This window comes from Rhipicephalus sanguineus, chromosome 1, assembly GCF_013339695.2.
Source record: "Rhipicephalus sanguineus isolate Rsan-2018 chromosome 1, BIME_Rsan_1.4, whole genome shotgun sequence".
NCBI lineage: Eukaryota > Metazoa > Arthropoda > Arachnida > Ixodida > Ixodidae > Rhipicephalus > Rhipicephalus sanguineus.
Genome location: NC_051176.1, coordinates 71,929,837 through 71,952,204, shown reverse-complemented (window position 1 = coordinate 71,952,204; position 22,368 = coordinate 71,929,837). Strand labels below are relative to the sequence as shown.

At 47.0% G+C, this 22,368-nt stretch overlaps 2 protein-coding genes and 23 non-coding genes across 25 annotated transcripts; all 25 read right to left on the bottom strand.

Moving 5' to 3' along the window:
• Nucleotides 1-2,864: 2,864 nt before the first annotated feature.
• Trnav-uac (transfer RNA valine (anticodon UAC)) lies at nucleotides 2,865-2,937 on the bottom strand. Its single transcript has one exon. It is a non-coding gene; the product is annotated as a tRNA-Val (tRNA).
• A 130-nt stretch (nucleotides 2,938-3,067) lies between these two features.
• On the bottom strand, nucleotides 3,068-3,140 carry Trnav-uac (transfer RNA valine (anticodon UAC)). Its single transcript has one exon. It is a non-coding gene; the product is annotated as a tRNA-Val (tRNA).
• Nucleotides 3,141-3,271: 131 nt separating this feature from the next.
• On the bottom strand, nucleotides 3,272-3,344 carry Trnav-uac (transfer RNA valine (anticodon UAC)). Its single transcript has one exon. It is a non-coding gene; the product is annotated as a tRNA-Val (tRNA).
• A 134-nt stretch (nucleotides 3,345-3,478) lies between these two features.
• Nucleotides 3,479-3,551, bottom strand: Trnav-uac (transfer RNA valine (anticodon UAC)). Its single transcript has one exon. It is a non-coding gene; the product is annotated as a tRNA-Val (tRNA).
• Nucleotides 3,552-3,683: 132 nt separating this feature from the next.
• Trnav-uac (transfer RNA valine (anticodon UAC)) lies at nucleotides 3,684-3,756 on the bottom strand. The gene has a single exon. It is a non-coding gene; the product is annotated as a tRNA-Val (tRNA).
• A 3,723-nt stretch (nucleotides 3,757-7,479) lies between these two features.
• Nucleotides 7,480-8,699, bottom strand: LOC119385817 (uncharacterized). Its single transcript, XM_037653197.2, has one exon. The coding sequence runs from the start codon at nucleotides 8,665-8,667 to the stop codon at nucleotides 7,480-7,482; it is 1,188 nt and encodes a 395-aa protein (XP_037509125.1). The 5' UTR covers nucleotides 8,668-8,699.
• Nucleotides 8,700-8,854: 155 nt separating this feature from the next.
• Trnav-uac (transfer RNA valine (anticodon UAC)) lies at nucleotides 8,855-8,927 on the bottom strand. The gene has a single exon. It is a non-coding gene; the product is annotated as a tRNA-Val (tRNA).
• A 133-nt stretch (nucleotides 8,928-9,060) lies between these two features.
• Trnav-uac (transfer RNA valine (anticodon UAC)) lies at nucleotides 9,061-9,133 on the bottom strand. The gene has a single exon. It is a non-coding gene; the product is annotated as a tRNA-Val (tRNA).
• A 46-nt stretch (nucleotides 9,134-9,179) lies between these two features.
• Trnav-uac (transfer RNA valine (anticodon UAC)) lies at nucleotides 9,180-9,252 on the bottom strand. The gene has a single exon. It is a non-coding gene; the product is annotated as a tRNA-Val (tRNA).
• Nucleotides 9,253-9,381: 129 nt separating this feature from the next.
• On the bottom strand, nucleotides 9,382-9,454 carry Trnav-uac (transfer RNA valine (anticodon UAC)). The gene has a single exon. It is a non-coding gene; the product is annotated as a tRNA-Val (tRNA).
• Nucleotides 9,455-9,584: 130 nt separating this feature from the next.
• On the bottom strand, nucleotides 9,585-9,657 carry Trnav-uac (transfer RNA valine (anticodon UAC)). Its single transcript has one exon. It is a non-coding gene; the product is annotated as a tRNA-Val (tRNA).
• Nucleotides 9,658-9,787: 130 nt separating this feature from the next.
• On the bottom strand, nucleotides 9,788-9,860 carry Trnav-uac (transfer RNA valine (anticodon UAC)). Its single transcript has one exon. It is a non-coding gene; the product is annotated as a tRNA-Val (tRNA).
• A 3,849-nt stretch (nucleotides 9,861-13,709) lies between these two features.
• Nucleotides 13,710-14,958, bottom strand: LOC119398973 (uncharacterized). Its single transcript, XM_037665823.2, has one exon. It carries the CDS (start codon nucleotides 14,919-14,921, stop codon nucleotides 13,710-13,712), a length of 1,212 nt encoding a protein of 403 aa, XP_037521751.1. The 5' UTR covers nucleotides 14,922-14,958.
• Nucleotides 14,959-15,109: 151 nt separating this feature from the next.
• Trnav-uac (transfer RNA valine (anticodon UAC)) lies at nucleotides 15,110-15,182 on the bottom strand. Its single transcript has one exon. It is a non-coding gene; the product is annotated as a tRNA-Val (tRNA).
• Nucleotides 15,183-15,312: 130 nt separating this feature from the next.
• Nucleotides 15,313-15,385, bottom strand: Trnav-uac (transfer RNA valine (anticodon UAC)). Its single transcript has one exon. It is a non-coding gene; the product is annotated as a tRNA-Val (tRNA).
• A 130-nt stretch (nucleotides 15,386-15,515) lies between these two features.
• On the bottom strand, nucleotides 15,516-15,588 carry Trnav-uac (transfer RNA valine (anticodon UAC)). Its single transcript has one exon. It is a non-coding gene; the product is annotated as a tRNA-Val (tRNA).
• A 130-nt stretch (nucleotides 15,589-15,718) lies between these two features.
• Trnav-uac (transfer RNA valine (anticodon UAC)) lies at nucleotides 15,719-15,791 on the bottom strand. The gene has a single exon. It is a non-coding gene; the product is annotated as a tRNA-Val (tRNA).
• A 130-nt stretch (nucleotides 15,792-15,921) lies between these two features.
• Nucleotides 15,922-15,994, bottom strand: Trnav-uac (transfer RNA valine (anticodon UAC)). Its single transcript has one exon. It is a non-coding gene; the product is annotated as a tRNA-Val (tRNA).
• Nucleotides 15,995-16,124: 130 nt separating this feature from the next.
• On the bottom strand, nucleotides 16,125-16,197 carry Trnav-uac (transfer RNA valine (anticodon UAC)). The gene has a single exon. It is a non-coding gene; the product is annotated as a tRNA-Val (tRNA).
• Nucleotides 16,198-21,262: 5,065 nt separating this feature from the next.
• On the bottom strand, nucleotides 21,263-21,335 carry Trnav-uac (transfer RNA valine (anticodon UAC)). Its single transcript has one exon. It is a non-coding gene; the product is annotated as a tRNA-Val (tRNA).
• Nucleotides 21,336-21,465: 130 nt separating this feature from the next.
• On the bottom strand, nucleotides 21,466-21,538 carry Trnav-uac (transfer RNA valine (anticodon UAC)). Its single transcript has one exon. It is a non-coding gene; the product is annotated as a tRNA-Val (tRNA).
• Nucleotides 21,539-21,671: 133 nt separating this feature from the next.
• On the bottom strand, nucleotides 21,672-21,744 carry Trnav-uac (transfer RNA valine (anticodon UAC)). Its single transcript has one exon. It is a non-coding gene; the product is annotated as a tRNA-Val (tRNA).
• Nucleotides 21,745-21,874: 130 nt separating this feature from the next.
• On the bottom strand, nucleotides 21,875-21,947 carry Trnav-uac (transfer RNA valine (anticodon UAC)). The gene has a single exon. It is a non-coding gene; the product is annotated as a tRNA-Val (tRNA).
• A 130-nt stretch (nucleotides 21,948-22,077) lies between these two features.
• On the bottom strand, nucleotides 22,078-22,150 carry Trnav-uac (transfer RNA valine (anticodon UAC)). Its single transcript has one exon. It is a non-coding gene; the product is annotated as a tRNA-Val (tRNA).
• A 131-nt stretch (nucleotides 22,151-22,281) lies between these two features.
• On the bottom strand, nucleotides 22,282-22,354 carry Trnav-uac (transfer RNA valine (anticodon UAC)). Its single transcript has one exon. It is a non-coding gene; the product is annotated as a tRNA-Val (tRNA).
• Nucleotides 22,355-22,368: the final 14 nt, after the last annotated feature.

The following is a 22,368-nucleotide window of genomic DNA, read 5'->3' as shown; positions in this document are numbered from 1 at the left end:
CGCACGTTTTGTGGGCATTTCACCCATCGTAAAGCGTTCCGCTCGCGCTCTTATCACCGCACCCATATATCGTTCTTCCGCGATGCTTTCCATCTGTCTTTTGATATCCTTGATCTCATTGCTAAACAATCCCGGTATGGTGCTGTCACGAGCGATAGCAGACGACGCTCGGTTTGGGTCTCGCGCTTTCGCGCGAAGAAAACGAAGAAGATCAACGCCGAGCTCGCGCGCGCTCGGGAGATTCGAAGAATAAAGAAAAGGGTCTGGTAGTCCCTTCCTGGTCTCCAATGTGTTCGGTCGTCTTTCTTACGCCGCCTCGGAACCCATAGATTCCGACGGCCACAACGGCACGTCACAGGTGCTATCTGCATTCAGCAGGTAATCGAGCGTGTTCTGGAGCTCTTTTTCTTTTTGCTTTTCTTTATATCTCACCACTCCTGCTCTCTCGATTGCGTACATTTTAACTTCATTTTTAAATTGCTCCCAGACTTCTATAGCGCTCGTTTTCTTATTTCAAAGAGCATCCCGAGCCTTCTGGCTCACCACTTTCACGAAAGTCTCGTCTTTTAAAAGTTTTTCGTTTAACTTCCATAGGTCCCAGTTAAACTTCACATTTCTCTTTTTCCTGCCAACTTCGAGCATTACAAGACTGTGATCACTGCAGCTAACATGTTTCACGGTATAATTCGCGCATACAGGCACGATATTATCAACCACATATATACGATCTAGTCTAGCATGGCTTTGATGCTGAAAATGTGTAAATTGCACATAGCTGCCTCGGAGAACATCGCCAATGTCTACTAAACAACACTCTTCAGTTATTGCACACAACTGTAGGGCACTTTTATCGCGAACTGGTGCATTCTTAACACTATCCTCGGCCATGCAAATACAATTGAAGTCTCCGAGCAATACAACAACTCTATCACACTTTAGGAAGGTGGCTACATAATCAAAAAACCCTTTCCTGTCGGTGGCTATATTTGGCGCGTACACACATACTATTCGCCATTCTTTTCCACATAAAGAAAAGTCACACAGAACTAATCTTCCATCATCAGAAGTCGCGACCCTTTCTTCAATGATACCAATAGAATTCTTTAAAAATAAAATGCACCCTCCAGACTTCCCAACGGCATGGCATACACATACATTATAATTTGTTTTAAAAAGGTTCACCATGCGATCCGCCTGCTCAACGCTCTCAATCTTAGATTCTTGCAAGGCTAATACGTCTACCTCATTTTCGATTAGCATTCTCTTTAACTGCATTTGCTTTTTTTTCGCCGCTAATCCTCGTATATTTAAAGTGCCTATCTTCAGTGTAAAGCCCGAGTTCGAAGAAACTGAGAGCGATGAGACAAGTTTCGCGCATTGCGCCTGTTTCATATTATCGGGTGACAGACTTACTTCTTGTCGCTCTTCTTGAAGTGGCCTGGCCTTCTCAGGCGAGGCCCAAGTGTTTTCTCTGGCGGCGCACATTTTTTAATTTTTTTTTTTTACACTGCACGTCTATCCCCAGCTTAGTCGGGAAGTCTCTCAAGCCAACATACCCGCTATGGTGGTTCTGCTGGCGGTGCCTTTTTCTCTGTTGATGGTGCCGACCTCCTATCGGGCGGCACCTTGGGTTGTATCCTCAAGGTTGGTCTCCTGACGAACGGCGCCTTCGGAAGTGGTTCACCGGCAGAAGCTGCCCCGTTGTCGTTCCCTTCATCCACCTCAAGCGGCCTCTTTACGACCACTTGCGCGTACTCCATGTCGGTAGGGTCCTTGGCTGGTCCGTCCGCACTGGTCTGGCTGGTTTCCTCGGGAACGTTCTTCTTCGCTGTGGCCTTGTCCCCTTCCGTTGCTTCCTTTTTTCTGGCGGCGGGTTCAGCCGCACCTTCGTTCTTGTCCTTGTTCTCCCCGGAGGGTGTCACCTGCTGTTTATCTTCAGTCTCCGCCGAGTCACCGCCCCCCATGACGGTTGCCTCCGCGTCAGCTTGGTCCATGAAGTGCTCTTCCATAGCTTCGCTTCTCCCGGAACCTGTCACGTTTGCGTAACTGCGCACGCACTGGGTCTCGTCGTGGCCGAAGCGACGGCAGAGCCCGCAACGTGGTACTCGGCACTCGCGCCGTATGTGTCCGGTGCCGCGGCACCGGAGGCAGAGTGGTGGTCTGCCTGGAACGTGCACGAGGGCATGGTCTTCTCCAACCCGAAGTTGATGCGGCAAGTCTTCTACGGTGTATCCGGACTTCAAACGCAGAGACACCAAACGCGTGTGCGACCCTTTGTCTGCGCAGCCTTGTACACGCCATTTATCCCGGGAAATTTCGCTCACAGTTCCGAAAGGTAGCAGGGCGGTCCTTACGGTTTCATCCGGCGTAGTGTGCAAAAGCCAGTATAGCTTTATCCGGATATCTTGGTTACACGGGTCTATCACCACACATTTGTGTTCCTTGACACTGAAGGCTGCACTTGAAAGAATCTTCTTCTTGGCGTTTTCGTCCTTGAACGTTATCGCCCACACGTGGTTCATCTGATAGGCCCCAAGGGCCACCACCTCCGGCATCAGCTGCAGTTTGCTCAAAGCATCGCGGAAATGCTCAACTCGGTAAGGTCTGGCCTTTACGTCAGCGTGCAAAAATACCGTTGTGGTTACGGTCGTACCTGTAGGCAACTGGGGCAAAATAAGCTGGTAGTCCTGTGTCGAAGTCGTGTCGTTGAACCTGATACCGCGGCCCGGCTGGGCCGCTGAAACCGCCCCTTTCGAGGAGCACGACATTCCGCGTCCGTTCACTACGGTGGCCGGAAGTGGAAATACACTACGAGAGCGCGGTACGAGAGGTCGCGTTATGTATAACCACAGTTATTGAAACACTGCTCTCGCCTGGGATCGAACCAGGGACCTTGCGCGTGTAAAGCGCACGTGATTACCACTACACTACGAGAGCGCAGCACGAGAGGCCGCGTTATGTATAACCATAGTTATTGAAAAGGACTGACCTTTCTTCAAAGGAGCCATATTTTTCTCTTTTTATACCTACCTTCGCTGGATACAAAAAAACAAAAATAAAAGTACACTGCTCTCGCCTGGGATCGAACCAGGGACCTTGCGCGTGTAAAGCGCACGTGATTACCACTACACTACGAGAGCGCAGTACGAGAGGCCGCGTTATGTATAACCATACTTATTGAAAAGGACTGACCTTTCTTCAAAGGAGCCATATTTTTCTCTTTTTATACCTACCTTCGCTGGATACAAAAAAAACGAAAATAAAAGTACACTGCTCTCGCCTGGGATCGAACGAGGGACCTTGCGCGTGTAAAGCGCACGTGATTACCACTACACTACGAGAGCGCAGTACGAGAGGTCGCGTTATGTATAACCATAGTTATTGAAGAAGACTGACCTTTCTTCAAAGGAGCCATATTTTTCTCTTTTTATACCTACCTTCGCTGGATACAAAAAAAAAAACAAAAATAAAAGTACACTGCTCTCGCCTGGGATCGAACCACGGACCTTGCCCGTGTAAAGCGCACGTGATTACCACTACACTACGAGAGCGCAGTACGAGAGGTCGCGTTATGTATAACCATAGTTATTGAAGAAGACTGACCTTTCTTCAAAGGAGCCATATTTTTCTCTTTTTATACCTACCTTCGCTGGATACAAAAAAAAACAAAAATAAAAGTACACTGCTCTCGCCTGGGATCGAACCAGGGACCTTGCGCGTGTAAAGCGCACGTGATTACCACTACACTACGAGAGCTTTTTTTTTTTTTTTTTTTTTTTTTTTTTCTTTATTGCCTTGACTCAAACAGTTCATACAAAAATGAAGTGTACAACAATGCAAAAGGTCAGATCACTAGCACTCGGCTAGATCGTTCATATTAAAAAGTACTTAGCTTTAACAAGTTCATCTAGCACTGTTATCCACTCTGGGGGATCACTTAGTGCCTTAAACACATCACGCATATAGATTACTTCTTCCACAAAGTAATGATTTGCCGGAACCACTTTCAAATGCGCATGTCTGACGTCCATTCTCGTACGCCAGACACTATGCATACACATAAGCATTAACATATCGCATGGCGCTTCATCACCTACCGCGCATGGCAGGTAGCGAATTCCGAAAGGGCTTAAAGGCAAGTCTTTTTTTAAAGTCCGTTGAAGCACATCCCAAAGGAAAATCGAGTCATGACAGTCCAGAAATATGTGGTCGATGGTTTCCGGTTTTCTGCAAATAAGACAGTCAACCGACCATGGAACAAAGAGGCCTTTGCTCTGCAACCATGGCTTTGTAGGGAGGGTTCCCGTGTGCAGTTGAAAAAAGAAAGATTTCATTGACGGTTTCACTGGCATTCGTTTTACCCGTTTGAGCACATCACGTTCAGGGCCCAAGTGGTATAATCCCCGATACATTGGAACCGGCAAAAACACATCTAGTAGATCTCTATACAAACGTTTACGCGCTACAACCGCTAAGTACTGTAAGGAAAATCTTGCCTTAAGAATCTCCATTGAGGCTACAACTTCACGTAAGAAGGCAGACAATTTCGGTGTTCCCAAGGAATGCGTTGAAATTACGTAGTCTTGCAATGAATCTCGTAATCGCACTTGGATTACCGAGCGAAGAAAAGGGTCACTCTGGTCCCGTAAGAAAAGAAATCTTGTTACAATCTGCTTGAAAAATAAATGAGATAACGCGAGACCACCGTTTTTAACCCGAAGAAAAAGATTGGATCGGCTCGTGCGCTCCCAAGCTGATCCCCAGATAAACACTGCAAAAACCCTGTGCAGCTTTTGAACTGATACTCTAGCCATGCTTAAAACGTGTAGCACATAATAGACTTTAGCGATCAGAAAGACGTTACAAACAGCTGCTCTTGCAAACATGGAAAAATTATGTCCACCCCACTTTTCTGTTTGCAGTTTTACTCTTCTTGCTTCGTCTGCCCAGTAGTCTTTACTTCCATTGTATTGATCGAGAGGCGCTCCTAAATAGTTTCCAGGGATTGTGCTGAAAGGTATACTGCCTACCATATCTGGAGTATGCTCCCAGTTTCCGTGCCAGAAGCCGAGACATTTTGTCCAGCTAATCATGCTTCCAGTTGCATTACAGAAATCCTTAGCCTCTTCAATGATTTCTTGAACACTCTGCTCATCTGTGCAAAAGACAGCTACGTCATCCGCATAAGCGAGTACTTTGACTTCACTATTAAAAAAAATGTAGCCATGAATACTTGGATTCCCAAGAACTTTTAAACAAAAGGGTTCTAAATACAGATCAAAAAGGAGGGACGACAGACAGCATCCCTGTTTAACAGAGGCTTCAATTGCAATACATTCACTCAATTTTCTGTTTATCACTAACCGCGCTGTGCATTTGTCATATACCATTCTAACACCATCCAGAATTACTGATCCCACATTCACATGTTCCAGTATTAAAAACAATATCTCGTGTATCACTCTATCAAAAGCCTTATTTAAGTCTAGTTGAATCATTGCACTTCGACCTTCCATGGTATCACAGCATTCGAGAACTGTTCTTGCTATGTGAATATTTGTAAAAATGGATCTGCCTTTAATTCCACAGGTCTGGTGAGGACCGACAAGGGACTTTATCACACTTTGTAAGCGGCGAGCTAAAACTTTCATGTAAACCTTGTAATCGGTGTTTGTTAAGCTTATCGGTCTATATGCTTCTACTGAAAGCAGTTTCGATGGTTCTTTAGTTTTGGGAATCAGTATAACGTGAGATGTTCGAAAAGACGAGGGTGTAAGTTTCTTATCGTAGCATTCAAGTATAACTCGATGCAGGGCTTCTGCCAATTCGCTTTTAAAAAACTTGTACACCGAGGCTCCAAGACCATCTGGCCCAGGAGACTTCCCGGAGCTCAGTTCTTCGATGGCTTGCTCAACTTCTGACACCGTTATCGGCCTTTCAAGTGATAGCTTTATTTCATCATCTAGTTTAGGCATAAGTGACAAAAACACATTCCTAAATCTTTCGGTGTCACATGTTTTAAGGCTGAAAAGGTTTTTGTAGTATTCGGTGAAAGCAAGCTCTATTTGTTCAGTCTCGCGGGTAATGCTGTCCCGAAAACTAATTTGGCTAATTTCCTTCGACAAGGCATGTCTTTTCTCTTCACTGAGTGCTCGCTTGGTGGGCGTCTCACCCAACCAAAGCCGCTCACACCTAGCCCTTATCATCGCTCCGCGGTACCTTTCCGTATCTATCGCCTCAAGCTTCGCCTTTACTTCTTTTATTTCTTTCATGAACAAACCAGGTTTGCTGCTTTCTGCATCGAGCATGTACTCTAGCGTGCTAAGCAGTTGCTTTTCTTGCTGCTTTTCTTTTTGCCTTAACACGCTCGCTCTTTCCAAGGCGGCGATCTTGAATTCGCATTTAAATTGTTCCCAAAGTCCCATGAAATTACTTGTTTGATTCGACAGCATATCCTCGATATACTTCCTTATCTTTTCAACAAAAATTTCATCCTCTAGTAATTTGCTGTTGAATTTCCACAGCTCCCAGCTAAACCTCGACACCTTTTTCTTAGTTCCTAAGGTAACCATCACTAATGAATGATCAGTGAAACTAACATATTGTGTAGCATAATGGGAGCAGAGAGACACCAGGTTTAAAGGAACATATATTCTATCCAATCTAGCATGAGTGTTGCCTTGAAAGTGAGTGTATTTTGCTTCCTGGACATGTGTCAGCACTGAACCTATATCTTCGAGTTCATTTTTATCTGTCATTTCTCGTAACACATCCGCGCTCTTATCTCTCTGGTTGTGGTTGTTCGTTCTGTCTTCAGGTCTACAGACACAATTGAAATCCCCAAGCAAAAACACATTTCTTCCACATTCTAGTAAAGGGCGCATGCTATTAAAAAAATCTTCTCGGTCACTCACTCTATTCGGTGCATAAATGCAAACTACACGCACAGGATTTCCAAAAGTATTAATATCACAAACAATCAAGCGGCCGCTTTCACAAGATAACACTGACTCGACAATGCCAACGCTTTTGCGGATAAATATAGCACAGCCTCCAGACCTTCCAACTGCGTGACTTACACATACATTATATCTTTCACGAAATACTTGAATCATTCGATCAGTTAACTCTTCGCTTTCAATTTTGGTCTCCTGGACCGCTAACAAATCGATTTCATTTTCTAACATAATACGACTTAGTTGACACTGCCGCCTTCGCGCAGAAAGACCTCTTGTGTTGAGTGTTGCGATACGCAGGGGATTTGTAATGTTCATAGCCATCCTAAGTTGTGATTAACACAAAATAAATTTACTCACGTCTGTATGTCGAGCAGTGCAACACAGGCTTATCGATGGTCACAGTGACACGTTTGATGTTCATGATGATTCTAGTGCACCCCACGCATGTACTACACCTATCTGAGTGACAGAAAAGCAAAAGAAAGAAAAAAAAGGGGGGGGAGGTGGGAAGAGTCCGCCGCTATGTAGCCGGCGGTATTGAAGTAGTCCGTCGGGCAACGTTCAGATTGGGCGCAGGTTTCAAAGACTGTCGTCGGGAGGCTGCAGTCTTTGTGGGAGGTTCCCCACTGCCCCCGGGCGCATTAGTCGAAGATTCCTCGCTCTCTTCTCGAGTCCTCTTTCCAGGTCCGCTGGCTGCTGCCATGTCAACATCGGTGATTTTCGAGTTCTCTTCCCCGTCGGGCGATGAGACTTCTGGGGGGTTCTCGACGTGCTTTTCCTCATTCTGTGATGTTATTGGTTTCTCAGCCGTAGCGTCGGGTTCGGTGACTTTCTGCGGCTCCGATTTATTAACGTCTTCGCACGGAGTGTGCAAACCTAGCAGTGCCGTCATTTTCCTTTCTTCGCTATTTCCTCGCGTGGCTTCTTCTGAATCAGCTGCATCCATCATGTGCTCGGACAATGCGTCTCCCCGGGCCGGGCCTGCTACGCTTGCATAGGAGCGCACGCACTGGGTCTCGTCGTGGCCGTAGCGACGACAGAGCCCGCAACGTGGAACACGGCACTCGCGACGTATGTGCCCGATGCCGCGGCATCGGAGGCAGAGCGGGGCTCTGCCTGGGACGTGAACGAGTGCGACATCTTCAGCGACTCGCAGCTGATGAGGCAAATCATCAACGGTAACGCCCACTTTCAGTTTCAAGGTTACTGAGCGTGTGGTTGACCCTTTATCCATGCAGCCTTTCACCTTCCATTTGTCTCGTGAAATTTCTGTCACCTTTCCGAAGGGTGCCAATGCCGTTCGCACGTCGTCGTCGGGTACACCATGCAGTAACCAGTAAAGCTTCAGTCGAACGCCTCGGTCACAAGGGTCAATGACCATGCAGCGCTCATCCTTGACAGCAATGGCCTCTGTTGCAAGCATCTTCTTTTTCCCTTCCTCGTCTTTAAACGTTACTGCCCACAGGTGATTCATCTGGTACGCCCCTAGGGCAACCACCTCGGGCAGGAGCGACATCTTGTCAAGGGCGTCTCGGAAATGTTCTACACGATAAGGCCGTGCCTTTAGGCAACCGTGCAAAAAAACGGTATTCAAAAGTGATTCACCTGTGGGCAGATGCGGCAAAACAACCTGATAATCTTCAGCCGGCTTTTCAACAGTCCTGATTCCGCGGCCTTGGGCCGCTGTAGCCGCTCCGAGGGAGCTCATCTTTACACGTCCGTTCACTGTGGTGGCCGGAAGTGGAATGTCTACACTACGAGAGCGCAGTACGAGAGGCCGCGTTATGTATAACCATAGTAATTGAAAAGGACTGACCTTTCTTGAAAGGAGCCATATTTTTCTCTTTTTATACCTACCTTCGCTGGATACAAAAAAAACGAAAATAAAAGTACACTGCTCTCGCCTGGGATCGAACCAGGGACCTTGCGCGTGTAAAGCGCACGTGATTACCACAACACTACGAGAGCGCAGTACGAGAGGCCGCGTTATGTATAACCATAGTAATTGAAAAGGACTGACCTTTCTTCAAAGGAGCCATATTTTTCTCTTTTTATACCTACCTTCGCTGGATACAAAAAAAAAACAAAAATAAAAGTACACTGCTCTCGCCTGGGATCGAACCAGGGACCTTGCGCGTGTAAAGCGCACGTGATTACCACTACACTACGAGAGCGCGGTACGAAAGGTCGCGTTATGTATAACCACAGTTATTGAAACACTGCTCTCGCCTGGGATCGAAGCAGGGACCTTGCGCGTGTAAAGCGCACGTGATTACCACTACACTACGAGAGCGCAGTACGAGAGGCCGCGTTATGTATAACCATAGTTATTGAAAAGGACTGACCTTTCTTCAAAGGAGCCATATTTTTCTCTTTTTATACCTACCTTCGCTGGATACAAAAAACAAAAATAAAAGTACACTGCTCTCGCCTGGGATCGAACCAGGGACCTTGCGCGTGTAAAGCGCACGTGATTACCACTACACTACGAGAGCGCAGCACGAGAGGCCGCGTTATGTATAACCATAGTTATTGAAAAGGACTGACCTTTCTTCAAAGGAGCCAAATATTTCTCTTTTTATACCTACCTTCGCTGGATAAAAAAAAACGAAAATAAAAGTACACTGCTCTCGCCTGGGATCGAACCAGGGACCTTGCGCGTGTAAAGCGCACGTGATTACCACTACACTACGAGAGCGCAGCACGAGAGGCCGCGTTATGTATAACCATAGTTATTGAAAAGGACTGACCTTTCTTCAAAGGAGCCAAATATTTCTCTTTTTATACCTACCTTCGCTGGATAAAAAAAAACGAAAATAAAAGTACACTGCTCTCGCCTGGGATCGAACCAGGGACCTTGCGCGTGTAAAGCGCACGTGATTACCACTACACTACGAGAGCGCAGCACGAGAGGCCGCGTTATGTATAACCATAGTTATTGAAAAGGACTGACCTTTCTTCAAAGGAGCCAAATATTTCTCTTTTTATACCTACCTTCGCTGGATACAAAAAAACGAAAATAAAAGTACACTGCTCTCGCCTGGGATCGAACCAGGGACCTTGCGCGTGTAAAGCGCACGTGATTACCACTACACTACTTTTTTTTTTTTTTCTTTATTGCCTGCTTTGACATACACATCGGAACACAAACACAATCAGAGGTCAAACGTAAGAATACATATTACATTAGTGCGTAAAGTGGGCATGGATAAAACGATCAGCCAAACTATGGCTGACATGTGGTGGCTAAAATCGTTTCATATACATGAGTGGCTCGATCCTCGATACCCATTCAGGTACCGGCTCCGAAGATTTGTGTGCTTCCAGGAACCTGCCCACTGATTCACGGAAATACTCCTGTGCCGACCTTGCATCTACATCGACATGACGTGCGGCCATGCAGGCCTTCCATATGCAGTGCAATCCCATGAGCATAACTGCGTCAAATGGGACGCCGTCTTCATTTTCCACAGATAGGAAACGGATTCCTCGCGGGTCTAGGGGAAAGTCTTTTTTCAGCGTTCTTTGCAGTATGTCCCAAAAGAACACGCCTTCCCAGCATTCTAAAAAGACATGCTCAATGGTCTCAGGCTTTCTACATATAAAGCAGTGCACACCCCAAGGTACATACATTCCCTTTTCCTTTATCCATGTTTTAACCTCTAGTGTCCCGGTGTGCAACCTGAAGAAAAAGGACTTGGCTCCTGGAGCAACATACATTCTTTTTACCCGCTTCAGAACATCGCTTCCTGGATTGGCACTATACATGGCGCGATACAGAGGCACAGGAAGAAGTACATCGACGAGGTCCTTGTACAACTTCCTTCGTTTCACTTCCGACAAATATTCACAAGAAAATCGAGCACGCAAGAATTTATAAGCCGCCACAACTTCCTTCAGGAAACCGAAAACCCCTCCTGCTATAAATTCGGTGGATACAACAAAATCAGGCACAAGTTTACTTAGTCTAAGCTGTAGTACAGTACGTAAAAAGGGGTCCTTCACATCACGTAGGAAACAGAACCGGTTCACTACTTGCCTCAGGAATAAATGCGACAGGCTGAGGCCTCCATCACGTACACGTCGGAACAGGTTGGTACGGCTTGTCCTCTCCCAAACCGACCCCCAAACAAAAACAGCCAGAATTCTGTGCAACTTCTGTACGTTAGTGCGAGAGCAGTGCAAAACGCTTAGCACATACCACAATTTCGTAACAAAAAAGACATTGCACACAGTGCTGCGGGCAAACATAGACAATTCTGACCCTTTTGTCTTCTCCGCCCTTGCGCGCATTTCCAAAACTTGTTTCTGCCAGTAGGGTTCACTGTCGCGATAAAACTCTAAAGGGACGCCTAGGTATCTCGTGGGTGTGGAAACCCATTGCATGTTGGCAAACGTGTTGGGTGTCACTGGCCAAGCTCCATGCCAGATTCCGAGGCTCTTGCCCCAGTTAACAGCGCTGCCGCTAGTAGCACAAAAACGCTTCACAATTTCCACGGTATTCGTGACACTGGCGTGGTCCCCGCAAAACACTGCTATGTCATCCGCGTATACGAGTAGTTTTACCTCAACGTGCTGTATTTTAAAGCCATTTATACAACTAGCTCTTATTACACTGAGGCACAAGGGTTCGATATATAAAGCGAAAAGTAGCGGTGAGAGGGGGCAACCCTGTCGCACCGACCGCTGCACTTCGATAAGCTCTCCCCCGGACTTGTTGATTATTAGCCTCGTCGTGCAGCCCCTGTACGCCATTGCGACTCCCTCCGTGATAACGGATCCCACGTTTATATATTCCAGAATCGCAAACAGTATTTCGTGCGGTACGCGATCGAACGCTTTCTCTAAATCGAGCTGGAGCATTGCGACTTGTTTGCCTAATACGTCACAGCACTCCAGTATGCTTCTCGCCGTGTGAATGTTAGTGAAAATGGACCGGTCCTTTATACCGCACGTCTGGTGCGGCCCAACTATATCCTTAATAACCGCTTGTAGTCTTTTCGCCAAAACTTTCATGTATACCTTGTAGTCGACATTCGCTAAGCTGATAGGGCGATATGCCGTTACCTGCCTTAACGTGTCACGATCGTCTGTTTTTGGGATCAGAACTGTGTGTGTGGACAGGAATGAAGGCGGTAATCGCTTACGTTCATATGCATCTTCTAAAACATTAGCTAGTATAGGGGCTACTTCGTACTTGAACGCCTTGTAAAAATCAGCTCCTAGCCCATCGGGCCCAGGAGATTTCCCCGGTTTCAAGTCATCAATAGCCACCGCTATTTCCTCGGCCGTAATCGGGCGCTCTAAAGTCTCTTTTGAACTGTTATCAATCTTTGGCATTGAAGGCATGAATTCTGTCTTGAAACTTTCCGCGTCAACCGGGCTACAGGCAAACAACTGTTTGTAGTACATCGTGAACACGTGTTCGATGTCTGTCTGTTCATTCAAGATAACACCGTCTTGTTCTACTTCGTAAATTACGTTCCTGCGGGCCCACTTCCTTTCCTTTGCGAGGGCTCTTTTAGTTGGTGCCTCACCTGTTATCATTGCATCTACTCTAGCTCGGATCAACGCCCCGCGATAGCGTTCGATATCCGTCTGCTCAAGCTTCTGCTTGAGCGCACAGATATCGTCCCTGAACGTCCCAGGAGCTAGGCTTTCTTCATATGTAAGCATTTGCAAGCTTTTCCGCAGGTCTGCCTCGTATTTATTCTTCTCGTGCTTTATAGCGCTGGATCGTTCCAGTGCCTTCATTTTCGTTTTTTGTTTGAAAGTTTCCCATTGTTCGCCTACTGTTGTGTCTGCTCGGTTCTTAATCTCTTCAAGCGAGGCTAACACTTTTTCGCAGAAAACCTCATCGTCTAAAATCTTCGCATTGAGCTTCCACAATTCCCATGCGAACTTATTTCTACTTTCCGCTTTGCTTTTAATATCAAACGAGACTAGGCAGTGGTCACTAAATGAAACAGACTGCACTCGGTACTCTTGCGCAAGCGTTATCAATTCGCCCGGAACGTACACTCTGTCAAGCCGGGCGTGGCTGGATGCTTGAAAATGCGTGAAGCGCACATTTCGGCCGCTATCCAAGCATTCCGCCACGTCCTCGAGCCCATATTCATCAATTATTTTGCGCAGCTCAGCCGTGCTGGCGTCTCTATATGCTGTACCACTCGATTTATCGCGTGCTGCCAGTACACAATTAAAGTCTCCCATAAGCACCAGATTCCCTTCAATATTGCAATAGTTTCTAATACTCTCGAAGAACTGTCTTCTTTCATCGAGTGCGTTAGGAGCATAAAGGCATATCACTCGCCAGTCTACTGAACCAAAAACAATGTCACAGACGACCATGCGTCCTGCCGAGTCCGACCTCACAGCCTTCACTTCAAGGCCTGGGTGTTGGCGCACAAAAAGGACACACCCCGCGGATCTCCCAACGGCGTGACTAACAGCCGCGTAGTACCTTGACGTGAAAGGAAGCACCATACTCTCGGTCTCGACGTCACCTTCAATTTTCGTTTCTTGTACGGCAATGATATCTAAATCTTGTTCCATCGTCAGTCTATACAACTGCAATTGCCTTCTCCTAGCTGCAAGCCCTCTCACATTGATTGTGGCGAAGCGCAAGGGTTTATCAGGCAGTGCCATTGCAATAATATAGTATAATAGAGACCCAGAGTATGGGGCTTACCCTTGACGACAGATTACCGTGGGGCCCGATACCTAGAACGGGGCTTCCTAAGCTTACTGCTATGTAACCGGTGGCGGTGGTGGCGGCGTCGATGGTGTCGACACCGTCAGCCTCCGGTCTTGTGGGATGGTCGGCCTTGGTCGCAACGTTGCCCGACGCTGGGGGGCTGCTTTTGGTGGTGGCTCTCCGGCGCCGATCAGGTCCATAGAAGAACCCTCTCCCTCGACGCCTTCGTGTGGTCGCTTATTAGTCGCGGCGCCTTCCTTAGAAATGTCCATTGCCTCCTCCGCTTCTTTCTTGCCACCCGCCGCTGGCGCTTTGCTCTTCTCATCCCTGACCAGTGCTGCTTCTGAGGCTTCATCTGTAACCGGTAGTGCGCCTTCGCCTTTGAAGTTCGCCGGCCCCGCTCGAACTTTCTCGCCTGAGATTTGTTCAGCCGGTGCACTGTCCGTCGTAGCGCTTTCTGTCTCAGCACTCGCTGCTGCTTCCGAATCGGCTTCATCCATTAGCAGCTCCGAGTTGTCGTCACTCCCCACGGGCCCCGCGACACTGGCGTAGGTACGCACGCATTCCGTCTCGGTGTGGCCAAAGCGACGACACAGCGTGCAGCGCGGCACCTTACAGTCCCGGCGAATGTGCCCGGTGCACTGACAGCGAAGGCATAGTGGCGCCCTTCCCGGCACTACCACAAGGGCAAGCTCACCAGCAATCCTTATCTGATGGGGTATATCCTCTGGCTTGACTCCTGCCTTCAGGTTCATTGTCACGGTACGTGTCGTTGAGGCCTTGTCAGACACGCCGCTGACCTTCCAGCGTTCCTTGACTACATCCGTAACTCTTCCGTAGTTCAGCAAGGCCGCCCGTACGTCGTCGTCGGGAACGGTAGGCAGGAGCCAGTGCAACTTCAACCGCAGTTCCTTCTTCGACGGGTCAATGAGGAGGCAACGCTGGCCCTTCACTTTCACTTCGGCTTTTTCGAGCAGCCTCTTCGCGCCTTCCGCACACTTGAACGTGACTGCCCATACGTGATTCATTTGATACGCCCCCAAGGACGAAACCTCGGGGAGCAATTTCAAATCACTCAGCGTATCCCTGAAGTCTTCTACACGATAGGGCCGGGCCCTCACATCCCCATGCATGAAAACCGTATTCAAAACTAAACTTCCTGAAGGCAGACTAGGCAAAACAACGCGATACTCGTTATCCGAGGCAGCAGACACCCTGTTTCCGCGGCCAGAAACGGCCGCTGATACCGCTCCGACAGAGCCCATTCCAAATGCGTCCGCTCGCTATCGCGGCCGGAAGTGGAATCCACTACACTACGAGAGCGCAGCACGAGAGGCCGCGTTATGTATAACCATAGTTATTGAAAAGGACTGACCTTTCTTCAAAGGAGCCAAATATTTCTCTTTTGATACCTACCTTCGCTGGATACAAAAAAACGAAAATAAAAGTACACTGCTCTCGCCTGGGATCGAACCAGGGACCTTGCGCGTGTAAAGCGCACGTGATTACCACTACACTACGAGAGCGCAGCACGAGAGGCCGCGTTATGTATAACCATAGTTATTGAAAAGGACTGACCTTTCTTCAAAGGAGCCATATTTTTCTCTTTTTATACCTACCTTCGCTGGATACAAAAAAACGAAAATAAAAGTACACTGCTCTCGCCTGGGATCGAACCAGGGACCTTGCACGTGTAAAGCGCACGTGATTACCACTACACTACGAGAGCGCAGCACGAGAGGCCGCGTTATGTATAACCATAGTTATTGAAAAGGACTGACCTTTCTTCAAAGGAGCCATATTTTTCTCTTTTTATACCTACCTTCGCTGGATACAAAAAAACGAAAATAAAAGTACACTGCTCTCGCCTGGGATCGAACCAGGGACCTTGCGCGTGTAAAGCGCACGTGATTACCACTACACTACGAGAGCGCAGCACGAGAGGCCGCGTTATGTATAACCATAGTTATTGAAAAGGACTGACCTTTCTTCAAAGGAGCCATATTTTTCTCTTTTTATACCTACCTTCGTTGGATACAAAAAAACGAAAATAAAAGTACACTGCTCTCGCCTGGGATCGAACCAGGGACCTTGCGCGTGTAAAGCGCACGTGATTACCACTACACTACGAGAGCGCAGCACGAGAGGCCGCGTTATGTATAACCATAGTTATTGAAAAGGACTGACCTTTCTTCAAAGGAGCCAAATATTTCTCTTTTTATACCTACCTTCGCTGGATACAAAAAAACAAAAAGAAAAGTACACTGCTCTCGCCTGGGATCGAACCAGGGACCTTGCGCGTGTAAAGCGCACGTGATTACCACTACACTACGAGAGCGCAGCACGAGAGGCCGCGTTATGTATAAACATAGTTATTGAAAAGGACTGACCTTTCTTCAAAGGAGCCAAATATTTCTCTTTTTATACCTACCTTCGCTGGATACAAAAAAACAAAAAGAAAAGTACACTGCTCTCGCCTGGGATCGAACCAGGGACCTTGCGCGTGTAAAGCGCACGTGATTACCACTACACTACGAGAGCTTTTTTTTTTTTCTTTATTGCCTGCTTAGCGAACAAAGTACAACTCAACATATAAAAATACATTGCAGTGTCACATATAAAAGTGCTGCCCCACCTTGCAGCACATGGGAGTTAAAAAGGCAGACGCTTCATGCCAACCAATTCAACCAAACAGGGGAACCACTCTGGCTTATTTTGTGCCCCGTATGCAGTCATCAAATATTGCACACTTTCAATGAAATACTCTCGAGCAGGCCGGGGATTCACGTCTACGTTTCGCACTGCCATCCGTGTTCTCCACACACTGTGAAGAACCAGTGCCATGAACATATCGTAGGGCACACCCCCTACGCTTATGACAGGCAGAAAACGGATGCCATACGGTGTAACGGGCAGTTCTTTCTTCAAGGTCCTTTGAAGGATGTCCCAGAGAAAGACTGCATCAGTACAGTCAAGAAAAATGTGGTCAACTGTCTCAGGTTTTCTGCGGATAATACAGTCTACTGACCAAGGGACAAATATTCCTTTTTCACGGAGCCAAGGTAATGTAGGGAGTGTGCCACTATGAAGTTTGAAAAAGAATGTCTTAACTGAGGGCCGAACTGGCATCTTTTTCACTCTCTTTAAGACGTCATCCCCTGGCCCATTGGGGTACAATGTTCTATACAGAGGCTCTGGCAACATAATTTCTACGAGGTCCTTGTACAGTCTCTTTCGCGACACCTTAGAGAGATACTCCATCGAAAATCGCACTCTCAAAATTTCCAAAGCCGCAATCACTTCTTGCATGTAACCCCTAGGTCGCCTTGACGCCCCGTTGACTGTGGTTACAATAAAATCAAGCAAAAAATTGGACAACCGCACATGTATCACCGTTCTCAAAAAACAATCACCTTGATCTCGTAAAAAAATAAACCTGGCCACTATCTGCCTCAGGAACAAGTGTACAAGACCTAGCCCCCCACTTTGCACAGAACGGAACAGATTTGTGCGACTTGTCCTCTCCCACGTCGAAGCCCAGATAAACACTGCCAACACTCTGTGGAGCTTTTGTACAGCAACGCGTGACATAAATAGCACTTCTAAAACATACCATACTCGTGAAATAAGAAATATATTGCTGACTGTTGACCTCGTAAAAATGGAAAAGTCTCGCCCTCCCCACTTTTTCGTCTTGATTTTTAGCTGTTCCGTTTCTTCTCTCCAATATTCTGTTGTGTCCCTGTAGTGTTGGAGAGGTACACCTAAGTACTTGTCAGGTGTTACCTTCCACGTAATGTTTTCATATAATGATGATGTGCTGTGCCAGTTTCCATGCCATATTCCAAGGCACTTACTCCAATTTACTTTACTATCCGTGCACTCACAGAAGGACTTCACATCGTTTAGTGCTGCTCTGACACTCTCCCGGTCTTGGTAGAACACAGCAATATCGTCCGCGTAACTAAGCATTTTGACCTCCGCGGACATCAAGCGAAACCCTCGCACCTGGTCATTCTGTAGCACTTTCTGACATAGGGGTTCTAAATAGATAGCAAAAAGCAGTGCACACGCAGGACATCCTTGTTTTACGCTCGATAAGACTTCTATATTCTCGCTAAGCTGTTTGTTTATCACAATCCTCGTAGTGCACCCCGTGTACGCCATTCGTACCCCTTCTAACACCACAGTTCCTATGTTGACGTAGTCAAGAATGTTCAAGAGTACATCATGGTTCACGCGATCAAACGCCTTCTTGAGATCAATTTGTAACATAGCTACTCGAGACTGAAACTCATCACAGCATTCTAAAATATTTCTTGCAATGTGAATATTCGTCGTAATCGTTCTGCCTTTTATGCCACAAGTTTGATGTGGTCCGACTATTTCTTTAATCACAGTTTGAATCCGCCTGGCTAACACTCCCATGAATATTTTGTAGTCAGCATTCGCTAGGGTTATTGGTCTGTACGACTTGACAGAGAGCTGTTTCGTAGGGTCGTCACTTTTTGGGATTAACACTATGTGCGTTCTTCTGAAGGATGTTGGTAATTCTTTCTTTTCGTATGCCTCACCTAGAATATTCCGCAGAGCTTCTGCCACAAGACTTTTAAATTTCTTATAGAATGCAACACCTAGTCCATCTGGGCCCGGCGTCTTTCCGTTGTTCATTTTTTCAATGGTCATTTCAATTTCTCTGACAGAGATGGGTGCTTCTAATCTAGCTTTCGCGTCGTCATCAATCTTCGGCATAAGTGACAAGAAATGCCGAACGTACGTGCTGCTGTCCTGTTTTACGCCCCCCAACAACTGTTGGAAATATTCCACAAACGCGCGCTCAATCTGAGTTTTATCTTTTGTAACTTCATTTTTGTATTCTATCGCCCGGATTTCGTTTCTTGTCGCGTAGCTCTTTTCATCTGCTACTGCACGTTTCGTAGGAACCTCGCCACACCAAAGCCTTTCTGCGCGTGCGCGTACTACCGCTCCTCTGTATCTTTCCACATCTGCGGCCTCTAATTTTTGTTTCACTTCTTTGATTTCTTTGCTGCGCATGCCAGGTTGCGTGCACTCTTGACAGAGCAAAAAATCGAGTTCGTACTGTAGTTGCCTTTCTTCTTTCAATTTGGTGTGCTTTATTGAAGCTGACCTTCCAATCGCATCTATTTTTACTTTTTCCTTGAAACACTCCCATGCGTGAATTAGACTGGTTGTGTTGCCCTCAACCACTTCTTTTAATTCCTTCTCTATGTTTTCCACAAACTTTTCATCCTCAAGTAACTTATTGTTCAACTTCCAGAGGTCCCAATTAAATTTGGGCTTTTCTTTTTTATTAATGGTAAACATGACTAGACTGTGGTCACTAAATGAGACATTCTTCACAGCGTAGTCTTGGCACAGGGGAAGCAATGACGTAGACACATAGGCTCTGTCGAGCCTGGCCTGACTATTGAACTGGTAATGTGTGTAGAGGGTAGCCTGCGATAGCACATATCCCACGTCTTCCAAATCTCGCTCGCGAACCATCGAATCCAAAAACAAGGCACTAGAGTCACGTATAGGCGTTTTACATGCCCTGTCTTCGGCATTACAGACACAATTGAAATCGCCTAGAATTATTGTTGTCTTATCACTCGATAGATACACTTCAAGGTTTTCAAAGAACATTTTCCTATCATGCTGACTATTTGGCGCATATACGCTAACAACGCGCCAACTCACACCCGAAAAAAGAAAATCACATGCTATTAATCGTCCTCCATTATCACTTTGTACGCATTCTTCAACAAGACCAATTGTGTTCTTCATAAAAAGAAGACAGCCACCTGACGTACCTAAAGAATGACTTACACATATATTGTAGCTAGAGCGGAAAGTCGAAAATATAGTATCCATCTGCTCTTCAGATTCAATTTTTGTTTCCTGCACGGCGGCAATATCAACGTCATTTTCAAGCAACAGACGACGTAACTGATACTGCCGCCTCCTAGAACGTAAGCCTCTAACGTTAAATGTAGCGACACGTAAGGCTGCTTCTATTTTGTAAGCCATGCTTTTATCTTTCTGAGCGTGCGAAAAACAGTGTCTACTTCAGGTGAACGCTTGTCGAAAAAAAGCGGTTGCAAAATTCTTTACACCACGCCCATAAAATTTTACAGGCATATTGCTGGGCAAACAATGCTCACTTACGGGTTACTTTCTGTCCGGAAAAAGCACAAGAGTCTCAAGTCCCAGGTGGCGTATGCTGCGGAAGCTGCTTGGCCTCCGCCCGTGAGTTGGCTTGGAAGTTCGGCCGTGGCCTCAAAGTCGGACGCCGAATTCCTGAGGTTTTAGTTGGTGGTTCTCCACCACCACAATCCCCGGAGGAACTCTCGCCTTCGCCCCCATTTTCTCTCGGCCGCTTTCCAGCTAGTCCACTGCCTGTGTTTTCGCTGACCTCCATGTCGTCTTTCAGTGTCTCGGCGTCACTGGGATCATTTACAGTAGGCAGGTGCTGCTCCGCGTTGACAGATGCTTCTGGCTTCAGTGGCTCTGGCTCAGACGGCTTCTCCACGACCTTTCCGTCCGCTATCCCGCAGGGCTTACTTGATTTCGCCAGTTGGGGCGTAACCTGTTCTTTTGTCCCGGTCGTACTTGCTGCTTCTTCCGCTTCATGCTCATCCATGAACAGCTCAGTTTGGTCGTTGCCAGTAGTAGCGGGACCTAGAACGCTGGCATAAGACAGCGTGCAGTCATTATCCTCATGGCCAAACCTTCGGCAGATACCACATCGTGGTACACGGCAATCACGACGTATGTGCCCCTTTGCTCGGCAACGTAGGCAAACTGGCGCTCTGCCTGCTACAACCACCAAAGCCTGCTCACCGCTTACGTTCACTTGATGAGGCAGGTCATCAATTTTAACGCCCACCTTCAACCGAAGTGTCACAATGCGGGTCGTGGAGCCTTTTTCGGTGATGCCGTTTACACGCCACCGCTCCCTGCTAATGTCAGTCACTTGACCGTACGGCTCGAACGCACGTCGCACATCTTCATCAAGAACGTTGTGCAGCAGCCAGTGCACCTTCATACGCACATCTTGGTTTGCCGGATCTATGACGAGACAACGGCAGTTTTTAACCTTGATGTCTCCGTGCGCCAGGATCGTCTTGACTGCGTCCATGTTCTTGAAAGTCACCGCCCACACATGGCTCATCCTATACGCCCCCAACGCCGCGACCTCGGGGAGCAATCGCAGGCTTGCCAGAGTGTCACGGAAATCTTCCACTCGATACGGCCGGGCTCGCACGTCAGCATGCAAAAACACCGTATTTAAAACAATACGCCCTGTAGGAAGGTTTGGCAATACAACTTCATAGTCCTTATCTTCAAAAGACCTGTTTCCGCGGCTTAAATGGGCCGCTGTCACCGCTCCGCTGGAGCCAGCCATCGCACGTCCGTTCGCTTCAGCGGCCGGAAGTGGAATCTCCACTACACTACGAGAGCGCAGTACGAGAGGGCGCGTTATGTATAACCATACTTATTGAAAAGGACTGACCTTTCTTTGAAAGAACCATATTTTTCTCTTTTTATACCTACCTTCTCTGGATACAAAAAAAAAGTACACTGCTCTCGCCTGGGATCGAACCAGGGACCTTGCGCGTGTAAAGCGCACGTGATTACCACTACACTACGAGAGCGCAGTACGAGAGGCCGCGTTATGTATAACCATAGTTATTGAAAAGGACTGACCTTTCTTCAAAGGAGCCATATTTTTCTCTTTTTATACCTACCTTCGCTGGATAAAAAAAAAACAAAGAAAAAGTACACTGCTCTCGCCTGGGACCGAACCAGGGACCTTGCGCGTGTAAAGCGCACGTGATTACCACTACACTACGAGAGCGCAGTACGAGAGGGCGCGTTATGTATAACCATAGTTATTGAAAAGGACTGACCTTTCTTCAAAGGAGCCATATTTTTCTCTTTTTATACGTACCTTTTCTGGATACAAAAAAAAAAACAAAAGAAAAGTACACTGCTCTCGCCTGGGATCGAACCAGGGACCTTGCGCGTGTAAAGCGCACGTGATTACCACTACACTACGAGAGCGCAGTACGAGAGGGTGCGTTATGTATAACCATAGTTATTGAAAAGGACTGACCTTTCTTCAAAGGAGCCATATTTTTCTCTTTTTATACCTACCTTTTCTGGATACAAAAAAAACAAAAGAAAAGTACACTGCTCTCGCCTGGGATCGAACCAGGGACCTTGCGCGTGTAAAGCGCACGTGATTACCACTACACTACAAGAGCGCAGTACGAGAGGGCGCGTTATGTATAACCATACTTATTAAAAAGGACTGACCTTTCTTCAAAGGAGCCATATTTTTCTCTTTTTATACCTACCTTCGCTGGATACAAAAAAAACAAAGAAAAAGTACACTGCTCTCGCCTGGGATCGAACCAGGGACCTTGCGCGTGTAAAGCGCACGTGATTACCACTACACTACGAGAGCGCAGTACGAGAGGGCGCGTTATGTATAACCATACTTATTAAAAAGGACTGACCTTTCTTCAAAGGAGCCATATTTTTCTCTTTTTATACCTACCTTCGCTGGATACAAAAAAAAACAAAGAAAAAGTACACTGCTCTCGCCTGGGATCGAACCAGGGACCTTGCGCGTGTAAAGCGCACGTGATTACCACTACACTACAAGAGCGCAGTACGAGAGGG